Below are 14,911 nucleotides of genomic sequence, written 5' to 3' on the forward strand. Positions count from 1 at the left end.
TCCCGCCGGGGCCGCACCGGAAGTACCCGCTGCCATGGTAACGCCACCCACCTACACCTCCCTCACGCCTGCGCGCGGTCCTCTACTTAATAGCGTCCGGAAGGAAACCTCCACCAGAGCCCCGCCCGCTTCCGGTAGGGCAACGAGGGGGGCAGGTAAGAGCGTTGCGCTTGGGGGAAGGAGGGTAGAGTTGTTGGTAAGTCCGTCCTGGCCGATTCCCCGGGGACCGGCAGCCCCGGGCGGCACGGCCGGGCCCGGCGGCGCTGGGGAGAGCGCGGCACCGCGCCTGAGGGGCCGGAGCGGGGGCTGCGGGGTCTCCTGTCAGCTGTGAGGGCGGCGGGCCGCGGGCAGCCGTTGCCGGGAGAGGGGCTGGGCCATGAGGCGAGGCAGGGCGGGAGGGACGGCAAACACCTCATGGGTGAGGAAACGCCGTCCCTGGGCGGTCCTTTCCGCGGCTCGGGAGGAGGCGGTGTGCCCGCGGCGGCCGGGGCCGGGGCTGCGCCGAGCGAGGATCCCCCCGGGTGGAGAACCTCAAGGTGCCCTTCGAGGCAAGAACGGGAGAGGGTAGTAAAAAAAGAAAGCAAAGCCAAGGTGAAATTGCATTATCTCTAGCTTAGGTTTTGACCTTTTGGGTCACGAGTATCAGTCAGGCCTAATCTAACTCAAATAGGAGACAGCTTATGGAAATATATGTGGGTTTTTTTCCCTCCAGACAGAACCCCTCACCTGTGTTCAGCTTGTTCAAAAAGACTCTCGGGGTGTCTGGTTTCAGACTTACTATGTTAACAGGCATTAGGAGACTTTCTCTGCCATCAACCTTTCTTCCTTCAGAGCATGGTCTGGCCCATGGCCACGAGATCATAAGAGTCACAGAATCATTAAGGTTGTAAAATGCCTCTGAGACCATTAAGTCCAACCATCAACCCAACACCCCCATACCTCCTAAACCATGTCCCCAAAATGCATTACAATAACCTGTGCACCAGGTATATCTTATTTTCCAGCCATCTTCTGACCAGTCCCTTTCTCATCTCACCCTTTCCATCGGAAGGCTGACCATAGTGTGCAGAGTGATAAGAAAACCTTTGTGCAGCCTTGCTGCAAGCACCAACGTGAAGGAGAGCGGCTGGACCCACGCTGGGCACAGGGAGAGCTGGGCGCTGCCCCTTCCTGGCAGGGCTGTGGCTGCGGGGCTGGTGCAGGGCGGAGGGCTGGTTGCCCAGGCAGGCAGCACCACGAGTTTGGTGTTAAATTGCCTATTTTGATGTGGTTAGTTTAGCAGCCTGCTGGTTTCGTAGGTATTTGTAGTTTGATTAGATTCAGTAAAAGAGCTCTTTAAATCAATGAGTTTTTTTTTTAATCTGATGTCAGTTAAGTTCTAGCCTGGTAATTCGCAGCTATAAAAACAACCCCAACTTTCTCTACAGGCTGTGGGTGCTGGGAATTCTTGACAGATTCCTTTGACTTGATATTTTTATTCTTCTTTGCCCTTTTTATACACATGCAGAAACACTTGCATGGTGTTCTGTGGGTACAATTAGAAGTGAAGGTTTAAAAAAAAAAAGTTACAGCCTTGTGTGTCTATAGTAGGCTGTACTTACACCTAATGCTGATTGTTAATTGGGTTAACAAGTGTGATGGATTTATGATGTGTCTCTGCAGACCAATAAAATGTAGCTCCTTGCAAAAAGATTGGAAAAAAAGCCCCAGAACACAGGGCTTGTTTTGTTTCTATGGGAAAGGATACTGTTGACTCAAGATTAGATAGTAGACACAAATGTTGATTACATCAGTGGAGAGAAAGAATATCCTCACTGCAGTTTAGAGTGCATGTTTTACCTGTAAGAACTCCGGGCTGTTATATGGAGGCAGGCTGTTTGGCCACCCAGCAGCAGAGTAATAATAATCAAAGCTCTGTTCCAGTTATTAGTGCTTAGGAGCATGTTCATGAGCCCTCAGCTTCCAAAGGTCTGGAGGTACAGATGGGGAAGCTGTATGCGCACAGATAAGAAGTTTTAGAAGAGTTCTGGCTTCTGTTCCTCCTGCCATGGAAACAGATAGATGAGTGACCTAGGTTAGTTAGGAATCTTTAACATAATCACTGGTTTTATTTCATATACAAGCGTTAGGTTTTTAAAAGAAGCCGTCACTCTGTATGATTCCGTGTCACCATGGCAATGGGAGTGGCAGCTGCAGCAGAAGGAATATTAGAAGCATTTTCCAGATTCTAAAACAGGGCTGGGAGCTGGGAAGGGTGTTGCATAGAGAATAGGTTTGAATAGGCTAAAGCCTTTATTATCTTCAGAAAGAGGATGGAAATCCCATTTTGTCTACGTATGAAAAATCAAAACCTCAAATTTGCTAATTTTGCTCAGAGAGGCTTATCTTAAACGAATGTCTCTTTAGAACACCAAAACAGATTTGGAAGAGCTCCAGGGCCCTTCAGGAAGGGAGAGTTCCCAGCTGTTGCTGCTTTCCTGGTGAACCAGCCCATCCAGACCGTGTGGCCCTTGCTGCAGAGGTTTATTCAGAGATAATCTTCTTCCTTCAGTGTGACATGTTTAAAAGTGCAGTGCCCAATTTCCAAATCGCATTTAGCCCAGGGGAAAGTAATCCAGGCTGTGTAGGCTTAAACCCCAAGCACGCTGGAGTTGTTTGAGCTGTGTAAGAAGCTGTGTGGTGTGTTAGCTGAGGTGCCGAGCCCCATAATGGGCTCTTCCATCACTTTGTTTTGGGCTTGTTTTGCAGGCTGGAGGGAAAGGGGACAAACAACAAGACAACTTGAAATGATACACATAACATACTTTAAGAATAAACCAGATACACACATTTCTGGGAATGTTCAGGTAGCCTGTTTTTAGATGGCAACACAACTGCCTGCGGTTTATAGCTACTGACGGGGTGTGGTAGAGCCCTGTAATTTCACTGCCCACTGCATCCAAAGTGTAGAATACCTGTCGAGGGACAAGTGCTTCAGACACTTAAAATCAGGTAGTGTCACTGTGCTGATTTAAATCCGAGCTATTTCTCAAGCGTAAAAGCTTTGTGGAACTGCAGTTCAGTAAAACTATAATTTTAACCTTGCCAATCTGGTCACAGAGAACAAAAGATCATGTTAGTTATAAACAAGCATAATGAAGCAATACTGAGTGTGAGAAAAGGGTGCTGACTGTTGAAGCTTTTAGCTTTCTCTGCTTGGGAGAGGGCAAAAGTCTTTCCTGTTCCCTGTGGGTTTTAACACTCTGTTTAAAAATCTACTTAAACTGACTTTATAGAATTGTCACTGACTTTTCTTCTAACGGGCTGAGAAATGAGAGAGTGGAGCTGCTGTCTGTTCTCAGGAGTTGTTCTCCCAGATGAGTCATGTCCACCTCTCCTAAAACAAGTTAGAAGTTTGTATTAACCTGAGTAATGCCTTGTTTCTGCTGAGCAATCATATCCCATAGGCTCTCCGTAAGTGTAACCTGTGTGACCTATCTATCCTCGAGGAATTCTTTGTCATGGGGGTATGCACATTAAATCCAAGAATCCCATGTGCTCTTTACCTCCAGCCCCACTACCTTTGCTGTGTAGTGATGAAGTGTAAAGTTAAGAGGCAGATGTTACAATTACTCTGCTGCTGGGTGTGGTGAAGGGGGAATGCATGCTTGTGGGAGTTCCATAGTGCGATTTTTAGTTGCTTAGTTTTCTTTCTGTTGTAGAAATAATTATTAATGTCTTTTTGTCCTTGTTCAGAAGGCTTGCTTACCCTCTCCCTTCCCCCTGCCGAGAGATGGAAATAGTTTGAAGGTTTCTAAAACATGTCTTGCTCAAAACCTGGCAAAGCATAATATGAGATTTTGTTTTAAGTAGCCCTTGCTAAAGGGCCAAATGAACTTTTCTCACAAACTAATTACACTTTAGTGCTAATTTTTCTTCCACAAGTTGATGTGAATTAAACTGAAGGATCTTGTTCTTGTCAATGTGTAACATTAGCTTGCATTATCATCTGTGACAGGTCTTAGAAAGTATGTAAATTAAGTGAAAAGGAAGACTAGCTTTCAGTATTCTTTGAGGAAACCTGCAGGGATGCTTTCAAGCCCTAACTTGTTTACTGTGTTGGATTAGGAATATGAATCTTCCTTGAGGATGCTTGCTTGACTTCTCAGATCCATGACTGTTCACTCTTCCCTTTTTCTTTGTCTGTTTCACTCTCTTTAAGGCCATTCTCATTCTTCTATGTTTTCTTGCATTTAATTCACTATATTCAGTGACCAGAACAATTGCTCTAGTTCAAGTGTTTGGCGAGAATGCAGCTACATAGAAACCAGGCGTCGCTTCTCTGATGCAATCTGGCTTATGCTGCGCCTGTTCAGAGCGGCCACTGTTTCATGCTTGCTTTTTTCCTTACTGTTTTTACAGGTGACATCTGAAGTCATTGAAACTCTAGGGCTAGAAAATGTTATTGCTTGTTCTCCCCCGACTCCTGCCCTAGCTTTACTTTGTGTGTTTGAAAGAATTATAAAATACCTTTTTTTTTTTTTTAATACAGCATTTCAACTGTTTGAAATGCTTAAGAAGCATTTAAAGGGCAGCAGTTAACAGGCGGATCTGGGAAGGTTTCATACCTGGAATTATCTTGCATGTTCTTTTAACTGAATACATTTCAAATAGAAAACTTTCCTTCAAGTGGATGGCGTGAAAGTTCACTAGCAAAGTTGCATTTAAACACACTTCAAGGACATGTAGAATTTCATTCTGTTGTAAAATGTTGCAGTTCATATATATGCTTTTTGTCTGAAACATGACTTTTATCTTCCGAATAGGTGAGTGAATCACAGGCGGTAGAATATGGCCGGACAAATATCGGAATCTGATCAGATCAAGCAGGTAAGACGCTGTAGTAATGAGTGGTGGCTTTGAAGATCTTATAGTTCTTTGTCACGTAGAGTAAAAGGTGGAGGGCATGGAGAAGGACAAAAAGTTAAGTTATCGTCTGAGTTAAGACTAGTTCTGTAGCAACTAAAATTTAATGGTTTGACCATTGACAGACGCAGTATAGTATCTGATTTGATACTAGCAGCATTTGGTGCTGAAGTCTTCTGACTGATAGTGAATTTTTCTAGTGACTTGTCCGCTAAATGTTAGTGCCACCAGGTGGCCCGTGCAGCTGTGGGTAAGAAATTAACGTAGAATTTTTCTTAAAACTCATTGTTCAATTTTTATTTATAGTTCAAGGAGTTTCTTGGAACATACAATAAACTTACAGAAAACTGCTTCCTGGATTGCATAAAGGATTTCACTAGCAGAGAGGTTAAACCAGAAGAGGTGGGTAAATGTTTCCTAATGCTTTTAATGACCCTTTGGTAGAATTGCTGCGCAGCATTCAAATTTCAGAAGCAACTTAAAGTTTTGATCTTTCAACTGGCTAAAATGCTGGTTAGCAGTCTTTAATGGGGTATTGGTGTCTGGCATGTAGCTTCCAAGTGAGAAAAGAAGCAAGTTAGTGGAAGGAAGGGAAATAGCTTGTCTGTAGTTTTGCTTTCCCAAGAATGTCCAAAGGTGATGACAAATACTTCTTTGCACCCTAACAGCCTGTTTACAAAAAGAAACCAACCAACCAAAGCCAAGTGCTTTTGATGTGTTAGATCAGTGGCTACAGACAAACTATGGGCCGGGACCACTGGAGGGTTTCTTGTTGTATGCACACACAGAGGGAACCGTCCCGATCTCGCTCTAAGTATTGGCTGCTTATTGCAATTCTGTGTATTTTGTTCTGAGCTATCAGCGGAGGTTCGTTGCCTCAACTCATGATGGGTGGTATCTTTATGGACATGGAAGTTGCCCACCTACAATCTGCATCTCGTTCCTTGAAGGTAGAATCCTACTGAAATACTTGTTTACCTACCCATGTGCCCTGCATTGTAGTGAGTCATAGAGACGCAGGCCTCCAGAGCTCTGGCTGTTAAATCCACTTCTCTGCATTGCAGGGAGCTCCACCACATAGTCACCTGCAAAAAAGATTAAGCTCTCGATAAGATTAGTTGCATGATTTTTGCCTATCCTCTCCTGTTTCAGGATCTCATTATTTTGTTGGTTAAAAGTCTAATAACCTTTGCTTGGCACTGCTGGCAGGGGAATAAAAACCTGAAGTTTTAAACTAACCGGTTTTTTTGAGCATTTTCTGCCTCCTTGGAGTTTAACTCCTCAGCACAGGCAAAAATCATGTCTCCTTTCAGTTCTTGTTTTGCTGCACTAAACAAAGCTTGCTTGGCTTCCCAAGGCAGATTCCTTGTTTCCCTGATCTTCTCTGCATTTGCTTTAGTGGAATTTGTATTGACAACAGGAGGTCAGAGTTATTCTGGATAAGGTCTTGTTACTGTCTTTTACCAACTCATTTTGAATTGCTTGAACAGTACAAGGAGTGCCAGGTAACAGAACTGACAGAAGTGTTAGCGGCACAACCTTGTTACCCTTCTGGGATGGTATTTGATTTCCAGTAGAGGATTATCTTCCTCCTTCTGCTACCCAAAGTGCTACTAAAATTTCTTTAAAAATAACAGTTCCTGTAGTCTTTCATTAAAGTCCTGGGATCCAAAACCAAAGAGTGGTCATTGGAGGGGACTTTAGTTTAAGATTATTTAGATGCAAAAAATATTCTTAGATGCTGATTTGCCTTTTTTTCTTGCTTCTGTGAGCTGCAGAGGGGCCATGTCTGGCAGTTCAGGAGCCATTTGTTAATGATGGAGGCTAGGAAGAAACTTTCTTATGGGAAGTTTTGTCCGTAATTATCCATTATGGGGTTTCTTGCAGATCATCTGGCTCTTGCCCTTACTGGAAACAGGGCACTGGTCTGATCTGGTATGGAAATTCCTCTGTTCCTACGGAAAGTTGTAGTTTCTCATTAAATAATTAAGACGAGTACCTCCGTGAATCTCCTTTGAGATTCTGCTTTTGAAAAAAACAGCTTCTGACCTCTTTCCCTACAGCAAGTCTGCGCTGCAAGTCTAGACTTCCCCCGGGCACCATATCACAAATACCACGCCCTCTGGGAGAAGTGGCTTGGGGTAGTTCCAGAATTTGTTTCCTAGTCAGACTTTACTCCTGCTTAACAGGTTTTGCTGTAGCTGATGCCAGGTCAAGGAGAGGAGGGCAGGTGGTGGGTGGTGTGCAAAGCTGCATGGGCTTTTCTTTTCACATCCCTTTATACTGAACAGAATCAAAGCGATGTCTGGTTTTCTAGTAATCATGCAAAGTGGTTGTCTTTCCTTTCTATCTAAATGTGTTAACTTTTACAGTTATAGCAAGGTTTAGAACCATGATACAGAATATCCAGTTGGTAGAACTGTTGCTCAGAAATAATCTCATAACTCTTTCTCTGTACTTAAAGAAAGAAAAAAATCCCCCTCTGAATTTAAAAAGTAATACCATGGGTGGAATAGGCCCCGGTATTTACTTCTCTGTCCAGCTGGTTGATATAACTTCCGAGGGTACTCTGGTGGCTTATATGAAGGCTAACCAAGCAAGTACAAGAAGACTAACGGAGCTGATAGGAACAAGGTCAAAGAAAGGGTAAACTAAGCTAGCACACACTAAACTATATTTGGCTGTCAAAAATAGTATGTGTTTGTAAACAGAATTTTAAAAGATAATCATTTAATAGATGTAGTATTTATTGCAAAACAAAATGCTTTATATACTTCAGTTTCACAAGAGGAGCCCAAGGATGAGATGGTAATGCCTCCTAGATCTGAGATGTTTTCCGTGAGGACTTTCATATGAGAATGAATATTAAAAGATGTTTCAGACATCCGTCAAAACTTAAACTTCACATTTTCCACTGCACAAAGAGGCTGTGCACACTTAGGCCCTCATGTTGAGGCTTAACGCAGAATAGGAGTTGTAGTCACCTAATCATTTATCCCTGGATACAGTTATATCTTGGGTCATGTTTAGGGAAACGTTTTAATTACTGTTTTAAACCTTCTGTTTCCCTCTTCCTCCAGATGACTTGCTCAGACCACTGCCTACAGAAGTATTTAAAAATGACACAAAGGATCTCCATGAGATTTCAGGAGTACCATATTCAGCAGAACGAAGCTCTGGCAGCTAAAGCAGGACTGCTTGGCCAACCTCGTTAGACAAGACCACTTTGTTCAGACTTTACAAGCAGTGCCAGTGTTCACTGGGCAAAAACACATTTTGGATTTTCTACTGTCGGGGTGTACGTCCAGCAACCCAGAAGAGAGTTGTAGATGCTCTTCAGATAGTGGAAACCGTGAAGGGTTAAACACGGAGTTAGTCATGCTGGATTGGCCACGGAGTCTGTTTCTGAGGCCCTTTTTACTCTACAATGGAGTAATATTGATACAAACTTTTCCAGGGCCTGCAGATGGGTACGTTTAAATTTCAAGGGGGGGGGGGGAGGGTTATACTTCCTTTCTGCTAGGACTGGTTCAGATGGAAAGAGTGTACTATGGGAAATGCAGGTTTTTTTTAATTCAAGTAAAAATAAATGGGAACTATACATCTGTATGTATGTCCTTTCAAAAGATACATTTTTAGGACGCAGCTTGAAAGCTGTGTTTTGTTTGCTGTGGTCTCGTTCCTCCTTAACTACTACAAGGTTCTGTTCATTCATTGCTGCTGTAAGTTGCTGATAGAGAACGGAATTAGTGACTTTGTTTCAGCAGCTGGGGATTTGTGAATGTGTTATTTCTGTGATTTCAGGAAGAACTTTTGTTGAGCTGCCCTCACGGAGCCTCGTGATCATTCTGACTCTCCTGGAGTGCTGGAGGGTGGTGATGAGAGCGTCCAGCCAAGGGTGGTTATAAATGGCAGAGAACGGCTGTAACTAGTCGGCTGCGGTAGGCAGGGATACTCTGCCAGCGTACCCCTAGGTTATGTTCGCCTCATGCTTCACCAGGTTGTTACAAGGGACAGGAGTGTGTCATTAGCAGCACTGGTCCCCAAGGCAACTTCTTTGCACTCCTCGTTTCCTTCGGGGAACCCCAGGAGCCCTCCAAACCCAGCTTCCTTGCCTGATGCAAACATGATGCGCTCCAAGCACTGGCCTTGCTGGTAGTTCTCTCCTTTAATTCTGTGAATGCCAACAGAAGGCACGGGGTATGCACAAAACGATGCCTTTTTTGCTGCTGGATGAGTACAAGGAGAAATTTGTGGAAGGTAGCTGCTCTGAGGTGGTGGATTTGGTTTAGAAGAAAACACCAGTCCTTTGAAGGGGTCTTGATAGCTGAAATCCGGCAGCCAGGTTGTTAGTGCAGTAGAATGATAGCTAACAGGCACATTTTACCTTAGCTCTAACTAATAAAATACAGTAACAAAAGGAACTGAACATCAGGATTACCGTATCGATTTTGTGATTTCAAGCAATGAAGACTGAAGCAAAGCGATTTCATGTCAGCTGCTGGGTAGAAAGGCAACAGTAAGGAACAGAAGTGGCAGGAAGTCTGCCCACATGCTTTTTTGTTGTTACCTTCTCTCTTGCTTTTTATTTCCAGGGGCAGTTTGAAAGAATTATTTCCTGCTTGTCTTTTTTTCTTTACTACTCAACTCTCAGCTGTCCAGGCTGTAGATTATTACTAGCCCTGACTGCAGCACAGCACACAGGCTGCTTGCACTGGGCACTGCTCTGCTTGCTGCTGTTCATGGCTGCCCCAGCTCTCCACAGAAATCTGTTCAGGTGCCTTTCAAAGGTAGAAGAAACAAGTATGTTCCTACAGTCTCATTTACATGTGTTCTGTACTAGCTCTGTCACAGCTCTTTCCTATTTAGCCCATGCCTTGTTACCTTGGAGATGGCCAAGAGCTAACTCTAAAATAGCAAAGGCTAAAAAAGAACCCAAATAAGGCAGTGAGTCTCCAATGTCCTATTTTTTTCACAGGAATAACCAGCTAATAATAATGTCTAGATTGTTTGCCACAATTAGGCCACAAATGTTATGGCCAATTAGAAATAGTATAGCCATAGGAAAGATTTAAGGCTTTCTTTAAATCAGTCTTTTTGTTAAACGTTCGAAAGTAACTCGTGATTGAAATCATCCCATTTTCCATTGTATCTTAGTGTGCAGAGAGGACAGTTGCTCAGAAAAGCGACTGAAGAGTGTAAGTGATGGGATTGGAGGATGTTCGTGTGCTTGGGGCAGAACAGAGGGGGGTAAAAAAAAAAAAACATTACGATTTTCCCTCATGTTTCAGTGTTTGGGGATTTGGTGGTAGGAAGATGTTTAAATATTTAAGGCAGATTTACTGTACAAAAGGTTAAGCAAGTATTAGAGGGACTTAGTTAATCCATTACTCACTTTCTGGTTCCCCCGTTTCCTTTTACTCCAGTTGTAAAGCTGCCTTAACCCTGTGTTATCCCACGAAAACATGTACTCTTAAAATCTAATTAGATATCACATCTCCCGCCTCTCCCCATGCTCCCTGAACAAGTAGGTGGGCTGAAAAGTATGACTGGAAGTATGAACATTGGGTTGGTAGCTGCTGCCCTGAAATGAAGCTGGACAGACAAACACTCTTGCCTTCCACAGGAGCAATGTGCTTATAGCAACTGCAGTTTGTTTACGGATGTGCCTGTCAATTAGGACTATTTCAAAGCTCATCTAGATATAAGGCATATTAGGTTAGGTGCAGGAATGGAACTGGTTCTGATGGGAAGAGCGAAGGGTGAAAAATGGAGGGCTGCTGAGGAAGGAATACTGAGAAAGCCGTGAAAAGAGTGAGCCAGAGTGGAGGCAGGAGGGAAGAGGAGGCAACAGCAGCGCAACCTGCCAAAAATGGCTTGCTGAGATGGGGCTAGTGTACAGATGTTCATTTGGAGGTGACATTCATTGCAGCAGGGATGGGAACAGAGATCGTTCCTGCTGAAATGAGCCTCTGAACCAAAAGGCTATAAAAGCATGCAATTACTAGTCAGCCCACAGAAAACAGAAGGGTCAAAGGAGAGCCTTGCTCCAGACTGCCCAGTGTATCAGTGGTAGCCACAGAGCGATCAGATCAATCGTCTGGAAGATTATTATAGAGGTCCCTTGAACACTCAAGGATAGGAGCAAAGTCCTAATTTCTGTAACCCTTGCTAAGAGCTTCAACTTCTGAGCTCTCATCGGGAAGGCAAGGAAAGATGCAACTGCAATGTTCTGTAAGGGAAGTGTGGCTTAAATACCTAACGCCCAGAGATAAGGCATGTGCCTTCAGTGCAAGGAGGCATTTTTGTGTGCTCTTAAGTTTCAAGAACACAGCATTAAAAGAACTCTAAATAAAGTTACAATTCTGTTAAATATTAGAATGTTTTAAAATTACATTTTACTTCAGCTTCGCCCTCCTTAGCATTTTGGTGTTAGGTTCTTTCTGTAAACACAACAGCGAGCATTCAACATTCTAGCTTCAGTAGTTCAGGACTGTCAGACCACCAAATGATGGTTGAGTCTCTTTTCCTAGGATTTTTCACACACAAACAGACGCAACTGAGACACATGAAAGACCCTAAATCACTCTTGCGGGGGGGGGGGGGGGGGGGGAGTCGTCTACATTTATACAATGCTTGAACAGACCATGGCCAACATTTTTTATTCTGTAACTCACTTTAATGTGAGGGAAAGTAAGAGGACTGCTGAGGGAGCTGGGATGCCTGTGTAAATATTTAAGGTAGTGTACTTGACATATCACCATTAGTTTATGTAACACAAAGGGGAGCTTATCTAAATTTCAAACAGTCAAAGCAGAAATGCAGTTGGCGGCTATTTCTGTATTTCACAGATCTGCCCTTACTAGGATATGGAATTAGGGACCCTTTTCCTGTCTTTCTGTGCATGCTGCTGCCCCAAGGACCTGCTGGGACCTCTGCTCTGAGTCACGGCTGAAGGAAGAGGGTTTCAAAGCCTCCTTTGCAGCAGGGCACGCTCTAACCACCTTATTGGTAGGAAATGGGGGTTGGCTGCCTCTCCTGCTGTGTTTTTGCTCTGGGGCTTGCTTACGTCTCTGGAAGAGAATGTCTCTGCCTGATGGAGGACACGGGTCCCCTGGGGACAGCGGTGGGGCCTGAGGAGAAGATCTGCGGCGCATCAGTCCTGCCACCTTCTCCCCCGGGGCCTTTGTGGGGATCCCATCCATCAGCTGCCCCACAGAGTCCCCTCAGCGGGGAGTGGGGTGGCCTGGTCTGGGGTGGCTACTGAGGCGGGAGGTCACAGCCTGTGGCTATGGGAGGGCCCAGCGTGATGGCTGTGTGTGCAGGGGAAAAAAACATGTAAGAAACCTGTGGGGTTTTATCTGTTGCCCTCAGGACACGTAGGGAAGTGCTGCGGCTGGTGACAAAGGTGACAGGGTGCGGCTGTGGCGGGAGAGGCACCGTTTGGCTGTGGGGAGCCACCGCCGCAACAGGGCCATAAACTGAAACAAAAGAGAATGAATAGTGCAGAAAACAGTTGTAAGAGAGCTGATGTAACGGGGACTTGATATATAAAGCAGTACTCCGCGGAGAAGCTGCTGGGACAGCACACAGTGGTCACTCGCAGGGTGGGAGGCAAAAGGTAAGCAGCATCGAGGGTTTGGGTTTTTTCTTTTCTACTCTTTTTAAATAGCTTTAAACCTTACCCATTCCTGAGGGAAGTAATTTGTAGGAAATGAATGAGCACCAGGAGATACGGTTTAAGCTGTACATTCACGTAAACAAGTGGCTTGTTAAAAAGAAAAAAAATCCACCCTTCTGCAATGTACGAAGTATTTCATACAAATTCCACATCTTAACCCTCCTTATGTAACTGGCAGAGCCGGCAGGATCATGGCAAATTAGGTCAAGCTGTACCCAGATGAGGGATTAGACAAGGAGTAGTTGAGAAATAGCTGAAGACAGGGACAGGGCTGGAATGGAAACGTTGGGTTGCTCTGAAGAGCAGGGAAAGAGAGACATCGCCGGTAACGCCTAACTGTGTCCCTCACCAACACGGCTCCGAGGGGGAGTGAAGCAAATGCGCTGCTGATGGACAACCTGCAGGTTTTCACAGCTGTGAGGGAGCTTTAGTGCTGATTTTCTTTGCTGGCAAGGAATGGAACAGATAAACTAAGTGGCACGAGGCTTCCATGTGGGTTTTTTTATGAGTGAGCTGTACGGGTGAATTAAAGCCAAGTGTCATAAAACAAAGACAGACACCTTTTTACCTTTGAAAACTGTTGGTATAGGATAGGCAACAGCGTAACGGTACTAACTAATGTAAACAGCTGGTAGTTGCAGACCTGAAGCAGAACCAACCAGCCCAGCCCTGCTCTGACACTGAAAGCAGGATTGATTTCTCTGAAAATGGGAAGAAGCAGGAATAGCAACATAAATAGGGCTGAGATAATTCAAAACAAAGAGGAAGCCAGGAAAGTCCTATCCTTAGAACGGGTGAGAAATGGTCTGCTTTCACAATTAAGATTGCCGTTATCTTTTCAGTTTTCTTTAAATGATAACGCAGTATTTGGCATCAGGCTGTAACTGATCACAAAATCCACCACTCAACGGCATTAAAACAAGCACGTATTCAGACCAATAACACTGTTAACACAAAAAACTGAATTTACATATTCCTCCAAAGCAATGGATGGGACTAATGAATGCTTGTGGAACTTGGGGAACTCACAGATTTCCAAAACAAACAAAAAAACCCCCAATAAATACCAGCTACTTAATGGTGACTAAGTAGCTCTCTCCCAGCGATGTCTTAAAAAGTCATCCTATTTGGTGGAAGATAATAAGGTGGAACAACAGATTTTTCTCAAAATTTGAGGGCAATAGCTTGATAAATAGCGTGAGCTAATTATAAAATGTCTTTTTCCTAAGCCCTGGAACTACAGTGAGTCAGTCCCTGGCACCATCCCCACTGGTTCCAGTGCTTTATTACGTTCCTTTCATCTCCAGAGGTAGTCTTTATCCTGCACATCGTAGCGAATAATAAAATCCCAAGCACAGAGAGGTAAAAATAACAAATATTTTACTGCGTAATATCTGCAAAATGGAAGGGGAGAGTGAGGTAAACAGCTCAACACACTTTTGTTAGTGCACTCATCTTCTGTTTCAGCTTGTGAATCTCTTCCGGCTCATCTGTCAGATTTGTTTCAAGTGATCAAACCAAACGTGCTCTTTTTCTTAAAAAGAGAACAGCAGCATTTCTTAAACTTACTGCTGTAAAAGAATTCCAGTAAATGCTGCCCAGAAAACCCATTTGGCTGCCTCAGCTATCCAAGAATATTTTTAACGGGGAAAAGAAGAATATTTTATAAGAATACTCATTTTCCTGCTGTGAAATTCCATCTGGTTAACAAACCTATCTGGAGAAAGAGGCTCTCTCAGGACCGGACAGTCTGACTGAGACAAAGGCGCCAACAGTCCGAAGATTCAGAATCTCTTTCCAGCTCCCTGCCAAAGCCACCCTGGGTAACTTCAGTAGCCGTTACTACGTGGCTCCCTACACATACAATGAGAATATGTACCCATTAAAAAAATTTCTGCCCAGCATATTCTAATACTACTGTTTTAAGAAAAATTAGACGGAAATGGAACTTGTGCAAAATCCCACAAACAGTGAAGAAGTGATTTCACAGAAACCCAGACTGGTGGGGGTTGGAAGGGACCTCTGGAGCTCATCCCGTCCCACCCCCTGCGTGAGCAGGCACCCCCAGAGCAGGGGCACAGGGCCGCGGCCAGGCGGGGGGTGAATGTCTGCAGGGAAGGGACCCCACACCCTCCCTGGGCAGCCTGTGCCCCTGCTCTGGCACCCGCACAGGGAAGGGGTTTTTCCTCATATTGAGGTGGAACTTCCCGTGTTCCAGCTTGTGCCCTTTGTCCCTTGGCCTGTCGTTGGGCACTATTGAAAAGAGCCTAGTCCCATCATCCTGACACCCGCCCTTTAGATATTTATAAGCATTATAAATATCTA

The 14,911-nt window shown here is 44.4% G+C and overlaps 1 protein-coding gene across 3 annotated transcripts; it reads left to right on the forward strand.

The window, feature by feature from the left end:
- The first annotated feature begins 118 nt into the window (after window positions 1-118).
- Window positions 119-8,514, forward strand: TIMM9 (translocase of inner mitochondrial membrane 9). Of its 3 annotated transcripts, none has more exons than XM_064461048.1 (4): window positions 119-155; window positions 4,806-4,869; window positions 5,212-5,307; window positions 7,986-8,514. In XM_064461048.1, the coding sequence occupies exons 2-4, from the start codon at window positions 4,831-4,833 to the stop codon at window positions 8,118-8,120; spliced, it is 270 nt and encodes an 89-aa protein (XP_064317118.1). In that variant the 5' UTR covers window positions 119-155; window positions 4,806-4,830; the 3' UTR covers window positions 8,121-8,514. The 3 variants fall into 3 exon arrangements, with proteins under 3 accessions (XP_064317118.1, XP_064317117.1, XP_064317120.1); XM_064461047.1 differs by lacking the exon at window positions 119-155 and adding an exon at window positions 158-196; XM_064461050.1 differs by lacking the exon at window positions 119-155 and adding an exon at window positions 568-591.
- The last annotated feature ends 6,397 nt before the right edge of the window (window positions 8,515-14,911 follow it).

Source organism: Phalacrocorax carbo, chromosome 9, assembly GCF_963921805.1.
Source record: "Phalacrocorax carbo chromosome 9, bPhaCar2.1, whole genome shotgun sequence".
In the NCBI taxonomy this organism is placed as follows: Eukaryota; Metazoa; Chordata; class Aves; order Suliformes; family Phalacrocoracidae; genus Phalacrocorax; species Phalacrocorax carbo.